Genomic DNA, 19,569 nt, shown 5'->3' with positions numbered 1-19,569 from the left:
GCGAGAAAGTACGATTAAAAAGGAATCGGGTTGGTTTTGTCAAGATGTTGGTTGGCAAGGTAAGAGATGATTGGTTGTATCAACTTTTTAGCCATTGGAAGGACTTTTGCATGGTTTGAGTGGTAGCAGTTAAATACTTGTGATTGTAGAAGAGTTCGATTAAGTTTCATTTGAGAAGTTTGACTTAAGGTAAAAGGTAATATGCGGTGGATGTTTGGCCAAGAAACTATAATGATAAATGATTTACGGGAAGAACAAGAGTCTTGCGCGATAGATATAAATTAAGAGATGTGAAGGAATAAGACATCACGTGTAGATCCTTAGTTTGAAGTTGAGAATTGTGTAAATTTCTGCTTTTATGTTAGATATGACAATGTAAGGTGGATTGGTTCAGCACAAATGTATGATGTGTTATCAGCTACTTTCTAAACACTTGGTATTGGTGTTGGTGGTAAACGTTGATGTATGAGGAATTCTGCAGTTTTGGAATTGGTTTGAATTGTTCAGCTTATGGTAGGTGGCTTACGAGTGTCCAACCGGAAGGACTTATAACCCTACATGGTTATTGAGGATTTTGAACTGGGTTGATAACTCTATTTATGGAATTATCCAGACTGTTGTAACGCGTTACATAGATCCTTGATGGTAAATAGAGGTTGTGTGCTAGTATACAGAATTATTGGAGTGACCAAGAACTGCTTCAAGTTTTAGCATGAGATATATGATGGTTTGAATAATAGTTGAAGCTGGGTAAGTAAAGGATCGCGTGTAATCGATATTGGTCGTGATTCAATAACTCTATCTCAATGAAAAGGTACTATGACATTTAGAACTTGGATTATTAGCGATTGGGTGAGACCCATATCGATCGTGGAATGCTTCAATGGAAGGAGGAAGGACCATAATTCAAATTTTTGGAAGCAACGATGTGTTTCTAAGAATGACTGGATACTAGTGGCCGTCTGAGGGTAAAGTAACTGACCGGTGTGACTATGATGTTCTGGTAGCATTGATATTGTTGACTTTAATGGATTATTGTAAAGAGTATGAGAAAATGGATAAATTGAGTATGTCTATGATTGTTATGAGGCCGGACTGGCTGATCGTGAAGTCAAACGAATGGGAAGGTGTGTTATGGACATCGTGGAAGGGATATCTTGGGTTGTTCAATTTTGGTTTTGTATATTCTTATGTGACCACCTACCTCATTTCAGACATGGTTTGGATTATGATTCTCTGTCTATGTTCAGACGTGTTTTTACTTTTGTGGGTGGATGCCTAGTGGTGAATCGGATGGACCGATTCATGCTCTCTTGGCAGAATAGAATACTTGTGTGGGTGGGCTGATTCAGAGATAGTGGCTTCGATGTGGTATTGGGGTGGTGGAAGGTTTTCGAAAGTTCTACAAGTGTCATTTTGCTTTTGGAAATGTATAGAAAGGCTACCGTATGTGGCTACAGTTTTTGGCTATTTTGGTATTTATCTTGCCCCTGTATGTATGGTTCAGCTAGGTGTAGTTCGATGCTTAGGTGGCACGTGGGCCTAGTTCTTCCGTTGCTGGAATTGTCTACAATTACGGATCCTACTTCAGTGTTTTGGTGGCATCCTTAGAGGTTTTATATGCTTGGATGGGTCGATCATCAGTTGGATACTTGATCATTTCTATCTGTGGGTTAGATAAGCGTGATTATTCCAAGATGGGTGCTCGATGGATATGCATCAGATTAGTATGACTCAGACTTGTGGAAATGTGGTAATGAGAATGGAATTTTTTCTAGAGTCGGTGATGGTTCGTGTGTTGTGAGAGCTTGGTGACTGATTTAGGTTCATCCTTGATTTTTCTGTGGTTATTGATTCCGAAATTTCTCTCGTGGTTACATGATTAGGGGTTTGTCATGGTAAATACGTTGTGGTTGTGAGATCTTAGATTCAGATTCAGTCTTTGAGTTAGTCCGTGGTTTGAAATAACCCTTTGAGGGTTAAGTTGTCAAGATTGATTTGGGAATCCTTATATGGATTTTTGGGATAAGGTTTAAGAATGGGTTCGTTTGGAGTAGTAATTATTGAGTTCGGAAATTTCACCTCGGGGTTGATAGCGTCGAGTATTTTTTTGCCTTCTTTTACTTTATGTTCGAGGACGAACATGATTTTTAGTGGTGAATAATGTAATGACCCTAAAGGTCATTTTTGGATATTATCATAAAATGACCGTTTTACCCCTCCCAATAATTGCCCCGAGTCCTAATTGTTGTATTTTCGAAGCTGGTTTGAAGGAAAATTGATGAAAAATTGAGTTTTTGGAAAGTTGAGTTTTTAAGAGTTAAAGTTTGGTTAAAAGTGCTACTTCGAGTCATTTGGAGTTTCGAGACTCGAATCGGATTTCCGTCGATTCCAGCAGTTTTAGAATGTCGAAACGGGTCTATGAGAATTTACGGAGTCGAATTTGGAGTTAAAACGAAGATTTGAGGTCCTAAGTTGCTAAAATTGTAAAATTTTGATCAAGAGTCGACTTTGATAAACAAACGAGGTTCCGGTGCTCGAAATGGAATTTTGAGGGCACCGTTGGATTCAGGGGGTGATTCTAAGTCTAGAATGAGTCTTGGTTGAATTTTTAGAGGCCCCGAGTGCGTTTCGAATTTTTGAGCCTAAAGTTAGTTTCTTGACGCCTTATCGGATACCGGGTCAAGGAGACATCGAATTCAAATTCCGACGATTTCATTGAGTCCGAAATATCATTTTCAAGCTAGTAGCATATTTGGTTTGTGTTTGGAAGTGCCAAATGAGTTTTGGGTGAGCTTTTAATCTTCTTGGATGCTTTGACACTATTTCAGCAAATTGTGGCAACTAAATGGTTCATTATTAGTTTTAAAGGTCGAAAAATTATTTCCAAGGTTCTGAAATTTTAAGCATGAATTATAGGACTTATCTGCAAATTTTGGTGCATTTTCGCTAACCCGAGATTAGACTTTTATCGCAAATAAAAAATAATTGTTTACCGAGTAGAAATGATATTTGACTGGGCAAACGAGCATGAAATTGAGCTCTGATTGAACGAGCAGGTCCGTATCATTATTTAAGACATTTACAAAAAGAATCGGGTCATTTCACTAGCGTATGAGGAAACTACGGCCTTTTTAGTGAAAGATTAACTGCTGTTTTTCTGGTGCATAACAGTCATGTACTGTTATAAAAATCTCAGACTGTGTTCATTTGGTATTTTGAGCATATCGGGAGTTCTAGAGATCGGAATGGAGTGATTCTTACGGGTTTCTTCTTGAATTATTATGAGGGTTAGTATTCAATCTTCAATTCTACATTTTCTCATAATTTCTTTATCAGATTTTTTTTCCCTATCCGTAAATTTCTTGGGAGAAATTGAGGTTTTATCATTTGGACTCCCTTTTTGATGAAAAAGGTATATTTACGATCCTTATGTCATGGGTAAACTGATTTTAACATAAAATTATTGATTCATCGATTATTTTCATCATATTAACCGCGTACAATTTGGACTTTCCCGATAAAGTTAAAGTTTGATAAATCGAGAATTTCAAAGTCGATCTTAACTCTGTTTTTGATGAAATTTCATATTTGAACTTATCTAAGCATGGGAAAGATGTTTTTTCAAGAGATATTTCATTTTCGAGTCGGGGTTTCGGATCCGAATATTTTAGGCTTCTTCAAGAACGTGAATTTTCCTTTAAATTGAGTTTGTGAATTGATTTCAACTCCGTTTTCAAATTAGTTTTCACCATTAGCTTCCAAATACTTTAAGGATCATTTTACATTAAAAATTTCCAGATTTGGGTATCGTTTTCCGATATGACACTTTTGGACCGTTTTGCCCTTTTTCCCTAAATTTCTTGATTTTGGTGTCATTGGACTCGAATTGTGATTGTGATTAATTGTTTGAATAGATTATCGTGATTCAGATTATACTCAGAAAGGAAAGGCTCAAGTCAAGTAACTTTTGGAGTTCGTTGATTTTAATTACATGAGTGGTTAGATAAGTCGTTAAGGAATTTGTACAACTTTACGGAATAGAATTCGGGTGAGTAGTACTTCCGAAATCGATCTTAGCGTGAATTGTATTTTCTTAGCGTCGTTGGTTAAAGGTGTGTTGTGAAATGGGGGTCTTGGAATTATTAAAATAGCTCACTGGTTCCATGTAAGCCGCTGGGGCGGGATTTCTGCCGCTAGGGCAGAGCCGCTTTAGCAGGGTGGGTGCCGCTGTGGCGGGCCAGACGCAACTTAAGGTCGTAAATAAACCCCAAAATGTCTTCATTCTACGCTTTTCGACTTTGAGAGGTGACCTTTTTCACTATTCTTGAGGCTAAAGGTAAGGTTTTAACTCCCCGAATCCATTTTTTGATCCGTAAAACGTAGTTTCTTGAGTAATTATCAATGGGGAAGGGTTTTGATTTATGATTTATGGTGCAAGAATCCCTAATTTGGTATTGGGATCTTGGATTTGGTCTAGGGTTATTGGGTTTGTTATAATCCGGATAATTAGACCTTTGATTGTTGATTCTTGCGGATAAATTGTTGTTTGTAGACCTAGAACAAGCGAAAAGAATCTAGAAAGGGAAGATTCAAGTGTCTTAGGGGATTCAATCTTGGATTCGAGGTAGGTGATGGTTGTGATTTCATGATTGGTTTGACATATGTTTGTAATTGCTCATTATAATACATGTATGTATGTGAATGTTGCATTATTGATCACCCTAATCGTAAATGAGGATAATTGAATAATTGTATGCCATGAATCACCTCTTGTTGCATGATTGCAAGAATATACATTGTGATTGTGATTGTGGTTTGTTGAATGGATCGGTTGCCACGTTCCGCATAAACATGGGATCGGTTGCCACGTTCCGGTATAAATATGGGATCAGTTGCCACGTTCCGGCATAAACGTGGGATCGACTGCCACGTTTCAGCACACTAACTTGGATCGGGTACCACGAACCAGTATGCTAACTGTTTGGGTTTGGGTTCTATGAGTGGACCATTGAATTGGGTTCTGTGCGAGGACCATTAAATTGTGTTGTGTATCTACTTGTGATGATTATGTTCATGTCTAATGATGATTGATATTGAAAGACTGTATGTTGCTCTAAATTGATAACCAATGTGTATTATTGAGAATGTGGGATGCTTCATTGATCATGAAAAGAGGACTAGTATTGTATATGTTCGGTGTATGCCTGTTTTATAATATTGTGGTTACTTGCATGCGTTTTACTTATTGGGATAGCCGTGTGATCCTACCAGTGCACTGTGGTTGTGTACTGATACTACACTTGCTCTTTCTTTGTTGAGTACAGGGCATCTTCAGGTGGCTATTGATAGACCTCAACTAGGTGACTATTGAGCGTGACCGGATTCAAGGGTGAGCCAGTCCTTTCAGGCAGCCATGGATCTCTCTTGTTTAAGTCCATTCTTTTCGGACTCAGGCTATTTGTTTAAGGTGTTTGTTTAGTTTCGGGGTTGTACCCCTTGTTCTTAGACTTGTCGTTAGTAGAGTTTTGGTACAATGGCTTTCAGGCTCTAGGGATTGAATTTCCGCATTAGTTTGGTTAGTTGTTTGTTAAAACCTTGGAGTTTATGGGGACTCCATTTTTATAGTCATTTAAACCTGCTTCTGTATCTCTCCTAGTCTCGCTCGCCTCTTTTCTACCTCTAATATATAGCTATAATTCGTAATTAAGCAAACTATAACTATAAATCTCTAATCAAGTGCAAATTATAGTCATTTTTAAAAGTTTCCTATAATAATATTAATAAGTTTTGGGGGTTCAAAATTTTAGGCCCAAAAGTAAGTGCTTCATTGTACTCTTTTGAGAGTTAAGTGGGCACTAATATTTTTAAAAGGGAAGCTAACATAAATATACTACTCCTTCCGTTCAACAATATTTACTATTTATAGTAATAACATTTTTTTCACTCGATCACTTTTAATACATTTATAATACATTTTTAATACATATTACAGAGAATAATTTATAAAACACATATAATACAAGTTTTTGAATAGTACATTTTAATACATTTATAATATAATGTGTTAATTTCTTACCAAACAAGCATAATATATTTTAAAACAATTATAATACATATATATTGCATACATAATTCACTTTTAATACATATTGCAGATTTATCATAGTATTGCTATATATTGCTATAAATGATAATAAATAAAAAGTATCACTAAAATTAGTAATTATTTATTAAAAGGTACCTATTCAAGTAATTTTTCCATTTAAAACCCCGAGATAAATACTCCTTTTGTCCCAAATGGAGCACGAGTCTATGTTTGATTATAATTTTTGCATATTTATTTGAAATATTATGAATTTTAAATTATTGTGATTTATATCACTTTTATGCAATTTTGTGAATATGTAAATCTTATTTCAATAACATTTGGAAACATTTCTTCCAAATTCACGATTAAAATTAAACTGTTTGACTTTCGAAATTTAAATTGTATCACGCAATTTGAAACGAAGAGAGTAATCTTTTACGTTACATAACAATACGCAAATAAAATAATAAAATTATCTTTCATTTCATATAGATTACTTAAATCTTTTTATATCAGTGATGATAATAAAATAATACATATAATAAAGTATAAACTCAAAGTTGGAAAAGATCAAAAAGAGGAAAAGCTAAAGGTGATGTTATACATTTCTTATAAGCTTTTCTTTCTTGAGGATACGGTGGGGTGGGGTGGGGTGGGGTGACATGCTACTCTTATTTAAACCCCCAAATTTTAGTGCTTCTCTCATTCTTTGCATGTTTTCATAAGAAACCAAGAATTAGTCCCTTCTTTTTTCATTTATTTTCTTTTTCTTCTATCCCCTTAGAAGCACAAAAAATTGAACTTTTTGAAAGAGAAAAGAAAAAAAAAATGAAAGAAAGTGAGAAAATTAATAGTGATATAAATAAGCTAAGCAAGAGCTATTTTGATGTTCTTGGAATTTGTTGTACATCAGAAGTTGTTTTGGTTGAGAAAATTCTCAAGAATCTTCATGGTGTTAAAGAAGTTTCAGTAATTGTCACAACAAAGACTGTCATTGTTACTCATGATTCTCTTCTCATTTCTCAACAACAAATTGGTAAGATACATATAATTATTAATATTATGTCTGTTTTAATTTATGTGACTTATTTTCTTGGTGTGTAAAGTATCTCACATGAACGTAGAATCTGGAAAAGAGTCGCATCAAAGTGATAATTCTTGTCAAGATATCACAATTCATATTATAGTTTGTTTACTTTCTTTGCACTTAGACGAATCAGCCAAAAAAAAAGACCATAGGCATAATAATTCGATCTTTATATTTAAGTGCTCTATATTTTTTTTCTATCTTCTTCTTCATCTTGTGTTTGATACACTCTTTGTTGTAATTTATATAGCTTATTTTTCTTAAAAGAGAAGAATGATATTTATAAATTTAATATTGATTTTTTTTATTTAAATAGTTTGACTGACTTGTTGATTTAAATATTATTTTTGATAAATTATATATATTTTTAATTTAAATTTTATATTTATGTCAAATTAAAAGAACATGAAATGGAGGGATTAATATTTGCTTTTTTTTCCCTTCCCTAAATTTAATTAGGTGGCACTGTTCGCTTTCAATTTATTAAAAAAATAAAAATAATAACGAAATAATTTAACTTTATACTTGACGTCTTGCCTTGAATGACATGATTGTGTAAACACACAAATGTCATAACATATTTAGTATTATTACTTTTAAATGCCTTTTATCCTGGCCAATCAGATCATATAATGAAAGGAAAAAAATTTGATATATGCATTTTGTTCTTTAGAGCTAATATTCTTTCGTTATAAAATTGCATCTTTTTTGTTATATAAATGATTTATATATAGCTGCAAAAAATAGTTTTAAATTAATATAGCCACAAAAATATTAGTTTAAATATTTTTCTTACTTTTTCTTTTAATTCATTTACAGTTTTTTTATTTATTTTTCATATTTCTACACAAAAAAATGAAGGAAAAAAAAATAAGAAGAAAAAACTCAAATAATGATAATTAAAGAAGTCATTCATATGCCAGAAAGATCATATATTCTCATAAATTATTTTTAAAAAAATCAAAATTTGAAAATTAAAATTTAAAATTCTTTTTTTACTTTCATTAGATGAAAATGATATATGTGTGACATTATTGTAACGAAGAGGTATATGTGAACTACTTTTATAATAACAAAACTATATATAAGTTATTTTTTAAACAAGAATATATCAGTTCTAAATAACAAAATTAAAATTAAGGGGTAATAGAATAAAAGGAGTACCACTCTTCATCTTCTCTTGAGTGACTTAATTTGTTTTTAATTAATTTAAAATAAATAATTAAGAAGCGATTTTTTCATTTATTCATGTGATGTTTGTGATTTTTAATTAATTTTTTGGTAATAGAAATCACCAAAATAGGAAGCAGAAACGGTTTTCATTTATTCATGTGATGTTTGCTGATACCATTCTTAGTATTATTAGATTGAGTAATTAAGACGGAAGAAAAAGTATGAACTATTTTTATTTTAATTAATTGCATAATTTGTCTTTTAAATGAATTGATTTTTAATTTTTATTTTTAGAAATTAAAGTTATGTCTAGTAGTACCTAAGTTCTTTAAAAGTGCCGAACCTAATTTATAAAATATTATTATGTAAGAATATAAAGTTATACTTTTGAAAAAATTATTTGTTTTGAGGAACGAAAGTTAACTTTCGAAAAATCTAAACATGTATGAATTCTCTTTTGGGTAAAAAAAAGAAAAAAGAAGAAGAAGTTGGGTTGAACAAATTCATATTACTTGTTAGGTTATATTTCCTAACACTCTTGATTTTTTTATATTTAATTATAATTTGATCATAAATCTCTCTATTTTATCTTTATTAAAATGATTTGTCCACGAAAATTTCATAGTCTTAAAAAAAAATTAATATTTTTAAAATTACGTGATCAGTCAAACTCCTTTACATAAATTATTACCAAAGGAGATATTAAAAATAGTGAGTGATGATTTGTCGTGACCACCAAAGTGTGAAATCAATCCCAAAGATTTACAGAGTATCTTCTTATTTTAATTTTTTTAAATAAAAGGGTATCACATATCAAGTAAGGATCAGAGAATATTTGTGTGATAATTATTCTAATAAATCTAAAAACATTACACGTTTATGTGTTGTAATTAGTTCTTAATAAAAATAATTAATAAAACTAATTAGTTGGCTTTCCAATGTTTCCATCTTGTCACACCATATATGTTCCCTACATACGTGTTTCCACTTCAAAACCTCTCCTCCATTAGCCCTCTGACTTATTATCGATATCAGTAACGAATTTTGGATTTTTATTAAGGAAGTTCGAGAAAATAAAAAAAATATAATATTTGAGATTTAAATTAAATTTGCAATCTTAAATGGTAAATTTTGAATCTTCTAAACTACGAATCCAACCTTTATTCTTGTATTCTGGAAATTCAAAGTATATATATATGCATATATAATTTTTTGTCAAGAAAGTTCGAATGAATACCTTTGATCCCTCCTAAATCCGGCCCTATTAGCTTTCTAGTTGTTAATAATTTGGTGATGGGGCTTTATTGAATTCTCAAAGAAAATATTTTGACTCATTTGTGGCTTTGCACCTTCTTTGTGTTGAAGAGTAGTTGTAGGAACTTACCCCCTTTTTAGCTAAATTGCACCTTAATGTAAGCATTTTTTAATTGATAAGAGCAAATGAAGAACAAAATGATACATTTTTATATTTAGTAATAATTTAATTTTAAAATTCTCATTTTACCCCGAACGAAATGATTTATAACCACACAAACATCTTACTCTATACAAAGTCAAACTGCATCACATAAATTGGAACAGATGAAGAACCAAAAATAGTTATTGTAATTTGTTATTAACTTCCATTACATGAGTTGATATATCTTTAATTTTACTAATCATTGTAATTTTTTTAATTTTATTTTGTAGTTAAAGCATTGAATCAAGCAAGGCTAGAAGCAAGTATAAGAGTGAAAGGATTGCAAAACTACCAAAAGAAATGGCCAAGTCCATTTGCAATTGGTAGTGGAATTTTTCTTGCTCTTTCATTTTTGAAGTATTTTTTCTTACCTCTCCAATGGTTAGCACTTGTTGCTGTTGCTGTTGGAATTCCCCCTATTATTTTTAGGGGTATTGCTGCCATACGCAACTTCACACTTGACATCAACATTCTTGTATTAATTGCAGGTACTTTCCCTTATTTTATTCTTTAATTATTGTCGTGAATATAGGACAGTAAAGTTGTCGCTATGTGACCTATAACTTGTCATGAGTTTGAGTCGTGAAATGATTGATCGTGAATGATTGCATCAAAGTATGACGACTCTTTTTTTTAATCTTGTGTGAATACATAATGTTTTGTGCATCTGATTAGAGTATGATGACTCTTTTTTTAATCAGGTGTGAATACAAAATGTTTTGTGCATATGGTTGTTTAGAATTGATACATGGTCCTACTATTAAGCTTTGTGATGGAAATTTGTCTCTTGCTTTTGATTTATTAGCTTGGATATACACTCTTTTATTGTGGTGCTTGAATCTTGATTCTTGATTATGCTTTGTGATTCATTATATCATTAATAAGCATGAACCATATAGGGGAATTAGATATTGTATATTTAATAATGCACCTTTAACTAACACACAAGATTGGAGTGAGAGGGATGATTCTTGGGGTTTTAGATGCTAATGTTATTGGACCACCTAGTATCTTTAAAAAAAAAATGAAATCATGGGATGATTGATAGTGTATTTTATGTGTATTTTCAAGTGACCTAGTACTACTAAAAAGTAATCTTCTTTAATCCTATCACTACTAGAAATACTCATTTTCTCAACAATGTTCCCATCTAAATCTCCTAATAAGAATTATGGGATTAATTATAATTTGCTTATTTTAGAACACTGTCATTTATGCATTGGTTTTATGAAAATAACAAGTATTAATGAACATCTATTTTTAATAAGAACGACATGTATTAATTATGTATAAAATATGTATATTATGTACAAAAACAAATATGTATAAACTATTATTTTGATGTGGGAGTTAGAAAATCCCTAAAATGAATGCAAAAGGCAAGATGTGATGTGATTTGGAAAAAAAGAATAAGAAGAATTTGAATCCCACACAAGTTTTGTCTATTAAGGAAAATTACAAAATTGCTTGTGTAATTATCACAATATATATACCACAAATGGAATTCCTAGGTGTAAAGCACCAAATAAAAAAAGGTGCCAACATTAGTAATGTGTAAATGTGTAACGCTTCTCCTTTTCCCCTCAAATAATTGCAAAGAAAATGACTTTAATTTGCACCAACACTTTCTTGCCCTTTTATAGATTATAGAAAAAAAGTTGATTTGACGAGTACTTTCTCCGTTCCTTTTCAATTATCATGAGTTTTTTTTACTGTTAAATAATAAGAATTTTAATTTTACGATATATTTTTCATCATATTAATATGCAAAAAAATTGTAATTTATAATACTTCTCGTATAGTTTTTGAATATCTAAATTTTTAGTTTAAAATATCGAATTAATGTAATCCAATTTAACTTTAAAAAATAGTGAAATTGACTTTCGAAAAGCACAACTAAAAGAGGATGGAGGGAGTATCAAATTTCTTTGTCATACTCTTTTCTTTTCATTTTATATGTCTTAATTTGACTAAATATAAAATTTTAAAATAAAAATAAATTAAGTGTGCATATATAAGATATTAATTTTTTTTAAAAAAATTTATAATCTTAAATTGGCACGTGGGGAACATTTTTATATATGTTCACTCACTTAATTGTAATCGTTGTGGATATATGCCCATAGTAAGTAAACGAAGTGTATAACAAGAGTAAAATATTTTACATATAAACAGTGTATATAATGTATACATACTAATTATATGCAAATTATATTAGCTTTAATTTGTAACTAAGAAAAATCGTTTTTTTTTGTGGGCTTTATTGGGATAATTCCAAATGCCAGTCTCCAGACAGTTAACTGAGTTCCCCAAAAATGAATTAAAAAAATTTGAAGCTAGAAAATAAGCACTGAAGATTTCTTTAAAGTTCATTTTCTATTTAGCATAAAGTATAATGTCCTCCATTTTTCTACAGAGGTAAAAATAAAAGCAATTTTGTTCATAACTACAATAATGCAGTTAGTGTTGTTTGAGAGTCGGTTAGAGTTATATACTGATATTAATAATATAAGGGGTGGTTTGGTAGTAAGTTAGAGTTATGTAGTTATTAGTAAGGTAGAGATTATTTATGAGTGAATATATATATTATAGCTATTATGCAAGAATTAGATATGCATGGATTAATTATTCATGTATTAGTTATTCCATTTTCTGTCCTGCATAAAATAATAGATAGATTCTCTCATAACTTACACATGGGAATACTACTTATGCGAGTTTCTAAATTGTCAACCAAACATCATACTAATTTTATACATGAATAACTTATTTTCTATCTACCTACTATGTTGTATAAGTTATATGTAAATTAATACATGAATAACTTGTTTCTTATCTAGCTCCCAAACAACCCTTAAGGATTAATTATGAAAAAAATTATGTATTATTTTAGATGCAAAAATTAGTTATTCATTTATTAGTTATACATGTATTAATTATCCAACCTTCTATGAACATGCATAAAACGATACACAATTTTCATCATAGCTTACACATTTATTACTTATGCACAGTTTTTATATTGTAAATCAAACACCATATTACCTATAAAGAAATTTACCTGCGTAACTCACGTTCAGACCAACTACCCGACAACCCCTTACTTACTAGATGGAAAATTTGAGGTGAAAAGCACAAAGGTGACTTTTCCTTAGGCATTTCAAAAACTTTATCTTTAAAAAAAGTAGAAAGATAAGATTCTTTGTAGAAGAAAACGTCACTAAAACTCTTATTAACTTCTATCTTTATGAATTGTGATGTATCTTTTTGACAAATGCTTAAGAATCTTGTTGCTTTTACCATCTTTAAATTGAGGGGTGATTGTAGAAAAAACAAAATCGATAATTCTTTTAATTTTTTATTTTTATTTTAATTATAAAATTCGACAATATTTAGTTTGATTTGGTGCTTTAAAAAGCGGAGGCGTGAAGCGAGGTGTTTTACGTAACATAGGGTAAGGCGTAAGCCTCGAAACACAGGACGTAAGTACCATGAATTTACGAAACATATATCTCATTTGTTTTCAGTTTTATAATTTTATTACTAAAAAAATAAACAAAAAGTGAAATTTTGAATAATTCTGCAAATAAATTCAAATAAACACCAATAATATAGAAAAAAAATATTATAATTATTATTTAAGAAAGATAATAATAATTTTTTTTATAATAACCGAGATAATATTTAAAGTAAAATCATCATCCATTTCATATCTCCGCATCTACTAGTCACAAGGTATAAATATAATGAGAATAGTGATTGGAAAAAATAAAAAATGAAGGTACAAAATACAAATATTAATTTTATGACTTGTTTTGTGATGTGCAGTTGCTGGATCAATAGTTTTACATGATTATTGGGAAGCTGCTACTATTGTGTTCTTATTCACTATTGCTGAATGGCTAGAGTCAAGGGCAAGTCACAAGGTTGGTGAATTTTTGTCCTCATACAAGAAAATTGAAATGTATATATGTATCATGTATATATGTATACGCCACATCGAGCCCAAAATTGCACATACCATGTTAAAAGTTTGCTAGTCATTCTTCTTGACTTGCACTCGTTTACTCGCCCTATGTCATGAGTGTGCCACATACACCCCCTTAGGAAATGAGTGTCCTTGCTGAGGTTTGCCTAACTATCATATTGTATGAGTCTGTTTCTGATATCATATTTGCCACAATCAAAGCACATAGTACATATTGTCCGCTAATTTGACCCAAACAGATTTATCTCTTAGGAAACGCCTCGTCAAGCTCAAACGTGCACGTACCATGTGAAAATGTCTTTCATACTATATATAACACGTTTTCCCTCTCCCTTTGCATGGTGCATTTTGACTAAAGGTATCATTTGCACCCCTTGTTCGAAAGATTGCCAATGAATGTTTTGTGTCTGCTACGCTAAGTTTGTATCGTTATTTCATTATGATGACAAAATAAAACCTTCATGGTTATGTAGGCTACTGCTGTTATGTCATCACTGGTGAACATAGTCCCTCCTACAGCAGTTTTAGCTGAAAACGGAGAAGTAGTAAATGTTGATCAAGTCAAGTTGAATAGCATTCTTGCTGTGAAAGCTGGTGAAACTATACCAATTGATGGAATTGTAGTCGAAGGGGAATGTGATGTGGACGAGAAAACTTTGACTGGGGAGTCATTTCCAGTTTCTAAGCAAAAAGACTCGACGGTCTGGGCTGGAACTACAAATCTAAATGGTAAGATAGTATTCATTCATACTTCAATTTTTGAAGTTTTACAACTTCAAGTATTGTTTTTTAATTGAAATTTGCTCCTTTCTTCAGGTTATATCAGTGTTAAGACTACAGCTCTGGCTGAAGATTGTGCGGTGGCTAGGATGGTGAAACTTGTAGAAGATGCACAGAACAAGAAGTCAAAAACTGAAAGATACATTGACAAATGTGCTAAATATTACACACCAGGTTAGTTATAAATCTTTCATAATTATATGTGAACTCGTGTTCTGTCTTATTAATCACTTCATTGTCCTCGGAAGCTTGCCATTAGTCTAACAGTCATTCTCTTTTACCCGTCCTCATTAGCCTGCCTTCCGTCATGGGACTCACACTACCGCATTGCTCTTTCCCTTAAACTACTTATTTCCAATACTTTAGTCTGATTTCAGCTGGTGATATTTTGCAGCAATTGTGGTTATAGCTGCTGGTTTGGCAGTAGTTCCTACCGCATTAAGGGTTCACAACCGAAAAGAATGGTATCGCTTGGCTTTAGTTGCTTTGGTGAGTGCATGTCCATGTGCACTTGTGCTATCTACACCAGTTGCTATGTGTTGTGCACTTTCAAAGGCAGCAACATCAGGTCTTCTGTTCAAAGGAGCAGAGTACCTTGAGACTCTTGCTAAAATCAAAATCATGGCTTTTGATAAAACTGGGACAATAACTCGAGGAGAGTTTGCAGTGACCGAGTTCAGGTCTCTCATTGATGGCCTTAGCCTCAATACACTTCTTTACTGGTAAGGTTACTACTCATACATGTCATTTTAAAACTCGAGGAGAGTTAGCATTTCTACCACTCTCAGTGGAGTAATAACGTTTTCTTAACATTGTTGATAGTGATAATGTTATATAACAGGATTGATTTGTGGCATATATTCATAAAAGATGAAACTAGGCATGCCACATTCTCATACTGAAGTATCTGAAATGGCTCTCCGTGGTTCACGATAGAGTCAAAGTAGCATGTTTGGATCTTATATTATCTAGTGAATGTTTTCAGGGTTTCAAGCATTGAGAGCAAGTCAGGTCATCCGATGGCAGCTGCTCTTGTCGACTATGCACAATCAAATTCTGTCGAGCCAAAGCCTGATAGAGTGGAGCAGTTTCAAAATTTTACTGGTGAGGGAATATATGGAAGAATTGATGGAATGGAAATCTATGTAGGGAATAGAAGGATTTCTTCAAGAGCCGGATGTACTACAGGTAAAAGGCTGATCTTGATCTTCTTTCTTGTGCTTATAATCATCGCAATGATAGAACACACGGATCATAATAGAGACATGAAAAACTCTCAGAAGTATGTGATTTCTCTAGTTAATTTTGCGGATATCCGTGACCTGTTTTAGCCTTGAAATTTCAGTGCCAGAACTAGAGGGTGACAGTATACAAGGAAAGTCTGTTGGATACATATTTTTGGGATCCTCTCCAGCTGGAATTTTCAGTCTTTCTGATGTTTGTCGAACTGGCGTAAAGGATGCAATGAGAGAACTGAAGCAGATGGGAATCAAAACTGTGATGCTCACTGGTGATTGTTATGCAGCTGCCAACCATGTGCAGGATCAGGTATATTTAATCGAAAATCTAAAAGTGCTTCTAGTTTATACAAATGAGCTAAGTCGAAACGTATTTGCAGTTAGGTGAAGCTTTGGATGAATTTCAAGCAGAACTCTTACCAGAGGAAAAGGCAACAATCATTAAGGATTTCAGAAGGAAGCTCCAACAGCAATGATTGGCGACGGACTTAATGATGCTCCTGCATTAGCAACAGCTGATATTGGTATCTCAATGGGTATCTCTGGGTCAGCGCTTGCGAAGGAAACAGGACATGTTATACTAATGACAAATGACATTGGAAGGATACCGAAAGCTGCACGTCTTGCTAGAAGAGTTAGAAGGAAAATAATTGAGAATATGATAATAGCAATTGGTACAAAAGGTGCCATAGTTGCATTGGCAATAGCAGGTCATCCGTTGGTTTGGGCTGCTGTCCTCGCAGATGCTGGGACATGCTTGCTAGTGATTTTGAACAGCATGCTACTGCTGCGAGGAGCTACACGTAGACATGAGAAAAAATGTTGTAAATCTTCTACTTCTTCGCATGCTCACCACCACAAAAACAAAGCTTCTTGTTGCAAGTCAGAAAAGGCTCCTCAACTATGTTGTTCTGATATTGAGTCACAAAAAGAATGTAGAAAGCAATCATGCTCGTCTGAGGTGTGTGTTCAAAGACATCAACCTTTCCCCTCAGGATCAACGTCGAGTGGAAATAATCAACATCATTCTCATTCGCATCCTCAGTGTTGCTCATCCAAGATGTCTGTTACAGCATGCAAATCTGCAGTTTCAGAATCAAAGTCATGCGGAAGTAACAATTGCTCAGACACCATTCACAAGAGTAGTTGTCATTGTTTGACAAACTCCTCAATAAGTTCTTCAGATTCGTCTGCTCCTCAATGTCATGTTGCCACTTCAAGCTCCAAATCATGTGGAAGTACCAAGTGCTCCAACTTAATTGACAAAAATAGTTGTCGATCTCACGAAATTCCTCAAGCGTGCTCTACCAAGAAGGCTGCTCATGGATGCCACTCTGAAGTTTCTGGTCCTAAATCATGTGGAAATAGCAAGTGTTCTGACTCAAGAGACAATAATATCCATCATTCACATTCTGATCATCAAACATGCGCGTCCAAGGTGTGTGCTCCACAAAGTCCATCTGCAACTTCAAGCTCAACGACATGTGGAAATACAAAGTGCTCGGACACCACTAGCAAGAATTCTTGTCATTCACATGCTAACTCTGAACCATTCTCTTCAAAGAAGTCTGGTCCAGCATGCCAAAATGCTAATTCAGGTACGACTGTAGTCTACTTCTTATTCCTTTTCCCTCCTTAAACCAAACGATAGGATCGAAAGTATTATTTGGCCTTCTGTCTTCCAATACAAGGGATGGTTAAACCTGAAATCAGGTAGTCTATATATTAGATAAATATGCCACTCTAACACATAGGCTTTCACATACTGCATTCAGAGAAGAGCAGCCAAGCTTTATTCATGAGAACAAACAAATTAAAGTTTTTTTTTTTTGAAGCATAAGGTGCAATAATGAGAATTATTTGTTGATTAGCTTTGATATTATCAGGTTCGAGGTCATGTGGAAATCACAAGTGCCAAGACTCTGCAACCGAGCACGGTGTTCATTCACTTACTGATCCAGTCTCCAAGGAAAAGATTTCGGAGCAGAAAAGGTTGGTTTTAGAATCAAATCATGATCTTAGTCATGGCTGCTGTGAAGAGGAACATGATCATCATCCAAATTTAGACAAAGCATATGACAGCTGCGCATTAGAAGAATGTCGTTATTCGGTTCAAGGAGATATAAATGACATATCAGAAGCTGGAATCCAGGAAACTTCTCATTGTGATAGCACCAATCAAACATGTCAAACTGTAATTTCAGGTAGGCACAACCTTTACTCCTACAATAAAATGTTTGATTAAGCAGTGCTATATCGATCATGTCTATAAAAAAAAACTACTAGTTAATCAAGATTTGAGAATTTTCAGGCTCAATGAACTGTGGAGATAATAAGAGCCTGGACTCTGTAGACATCCATGGATGTCATTCACATGCTCATCCATCCCACAAGGAGGAACCACATCATTCTGTTGGACATGGCTGTTCGGACAAGGAACACGATCATTCACATCCAGAGAAAGCATATGACAGTTGTGCAACACAAGATTGTTGTTTTTCAGTTCAGGACCATAGCATTGACATATCCGAAAATGGAACTGCTCATTGTGACAGTATTAAACAAAGCATGGTCATTCCAAGTAGCTGCAAACATACACCACAAGATCAGGTAAGTCACTGTGGATTTCACTCTACAACTACCCCTACTGATGAAGAACTAGCCAAGCTGGTTAGAAGATGTTGCAATTATAGACCATGCCACGAAGTCCGCTCTGTTTACAGAAAGCATGCTGCAGAATGTGGTCCAACCACCCGATCAACCATCAATATCTTACGGGACAACCATCATCATCATCTAGACTGCAGTGGTCGTAAGGTTTGTTCGCCAATTGAGAAGAGACACATTGGTGGATGCTGTGAAACCTTCAGAAAAGAATGTTGCCCCAAGAACAATCATTTTGCAGCAACTTTTGGAGGAGGTTTATCAGAAATTGTTTTAGAGTAAGATGCAATCTTAAAGTGTAAATATGTTGCAACTTTTCTACCTATTTTATCTTCAAGAAGCTGAGATGCTATTTTGTATTAACATAGCTATTACAATGGCTTGTATATTAATCCTAAAAATGGTTTGTGTATTTGCTGAATTCTAACAATGTTGGAAACTTCAATGTCATTTACATGAAAAAATCAGCTCATGTTCAAGGCCAACTATGCTTATTTATGCACAACTAAATTTTTCAATCCTATTATATATCCCGGTCCAAAATTCAAGGTCATGATGATACCTATCCTAACACGGTCGGTAGGTAAGCCAAAGCCTCCTCCAACACAAAAACACTTGAAAAAACTCTAAAGAAGTAAAGCAATAGATTAAATAGACTTAAAGCTCGATCATTCATAAGTAAAGATATATGAAATGCAGAAGTTAAATAAATCCCAAAACCTAGTGTCACCGGTACAAACGTTGCTAAAGATAGTAAAATTGTCCACTACTACAAGAGTAGTATTGAGTACAAAACACGTGTATCCCATAGGCATCACGCCGATCGAGAAAGAGTTGACAACCATATCGTAAAAAGAATGCTAAGACCAAGGGGAATTCAAGACTTAAAGTTGTTCTTGACATCTAAAATCATATATTAAGAAATTATTATAAATGCCCAAAGGGATTCAAACCCTCATCAAGGAGGGAAAAAAAAGAAGCTTAAGTGGGTTCCATTTCTACCATTGGACTAAGAGGTTAATTTGCTACGGAGTTCCCAAATTTTGTAGGTTTTTTCAATATAAATACTGAGTTTGCATAAAATTTATA

At 33.3% G+C, this 19,569-nt stretch overlaps 1 protein-coding gene across 1 annotated transcript; it reads left to right on the top strand.

Moving 5' to 3' along the window:
* The first annotated feature begins 6,857 nt into the window (after positions 1-6,857).
* LOC125830556 (cadmium/zinc-transporting ATPase HMA3-like) lies at positions 6,858-18,892 on the top strand. The gene is given in 12 exon segments (XM_049509739.1): positions 6,858-7,127; positions 10,041-10,298; positions 13,639-13,736; positions 14,272-14,527; positions 14,615-14,752; positions 14,973-15,300; positions 15,564-15,766; positions 15,924-16,126; positions 16,197-16,257; positions 16,260-17,414; positions 17,703-18,020; positions 18,128-18,892. Coding segments are annotated over 12 exon segments (3,861 nt in total). The 5' UTR covers positions 6,858-6,919; the 3' UTR covers positions 18,763-18,892.
* The last annotated feature ends 677 nt before the right edge of the window (positions 18,893-19,569 follow it).

This window comes from Solanum verrucosum, unplaced genomic scaffold (genome assembly GCF_900185275.1).
Source record: "Solanum verrucosum unplaced genomic scaffold, falcon-dt-bn FXZP01000004.1, whole genome shotgun sequence".
NCBI classification, from domain to species: domain Eukaryota; kingdom Viridiplantae; phylum Streptophyta; class Magnoliopsida; order Solanales; family Solanaceae; genus Solanum; species Solanum verrucosum.
The sequence above is the reverse complement of the archived record's forward strand: the minus strand, read 5'-3'. Positions and strand labels throughout refer to the sequence as shown.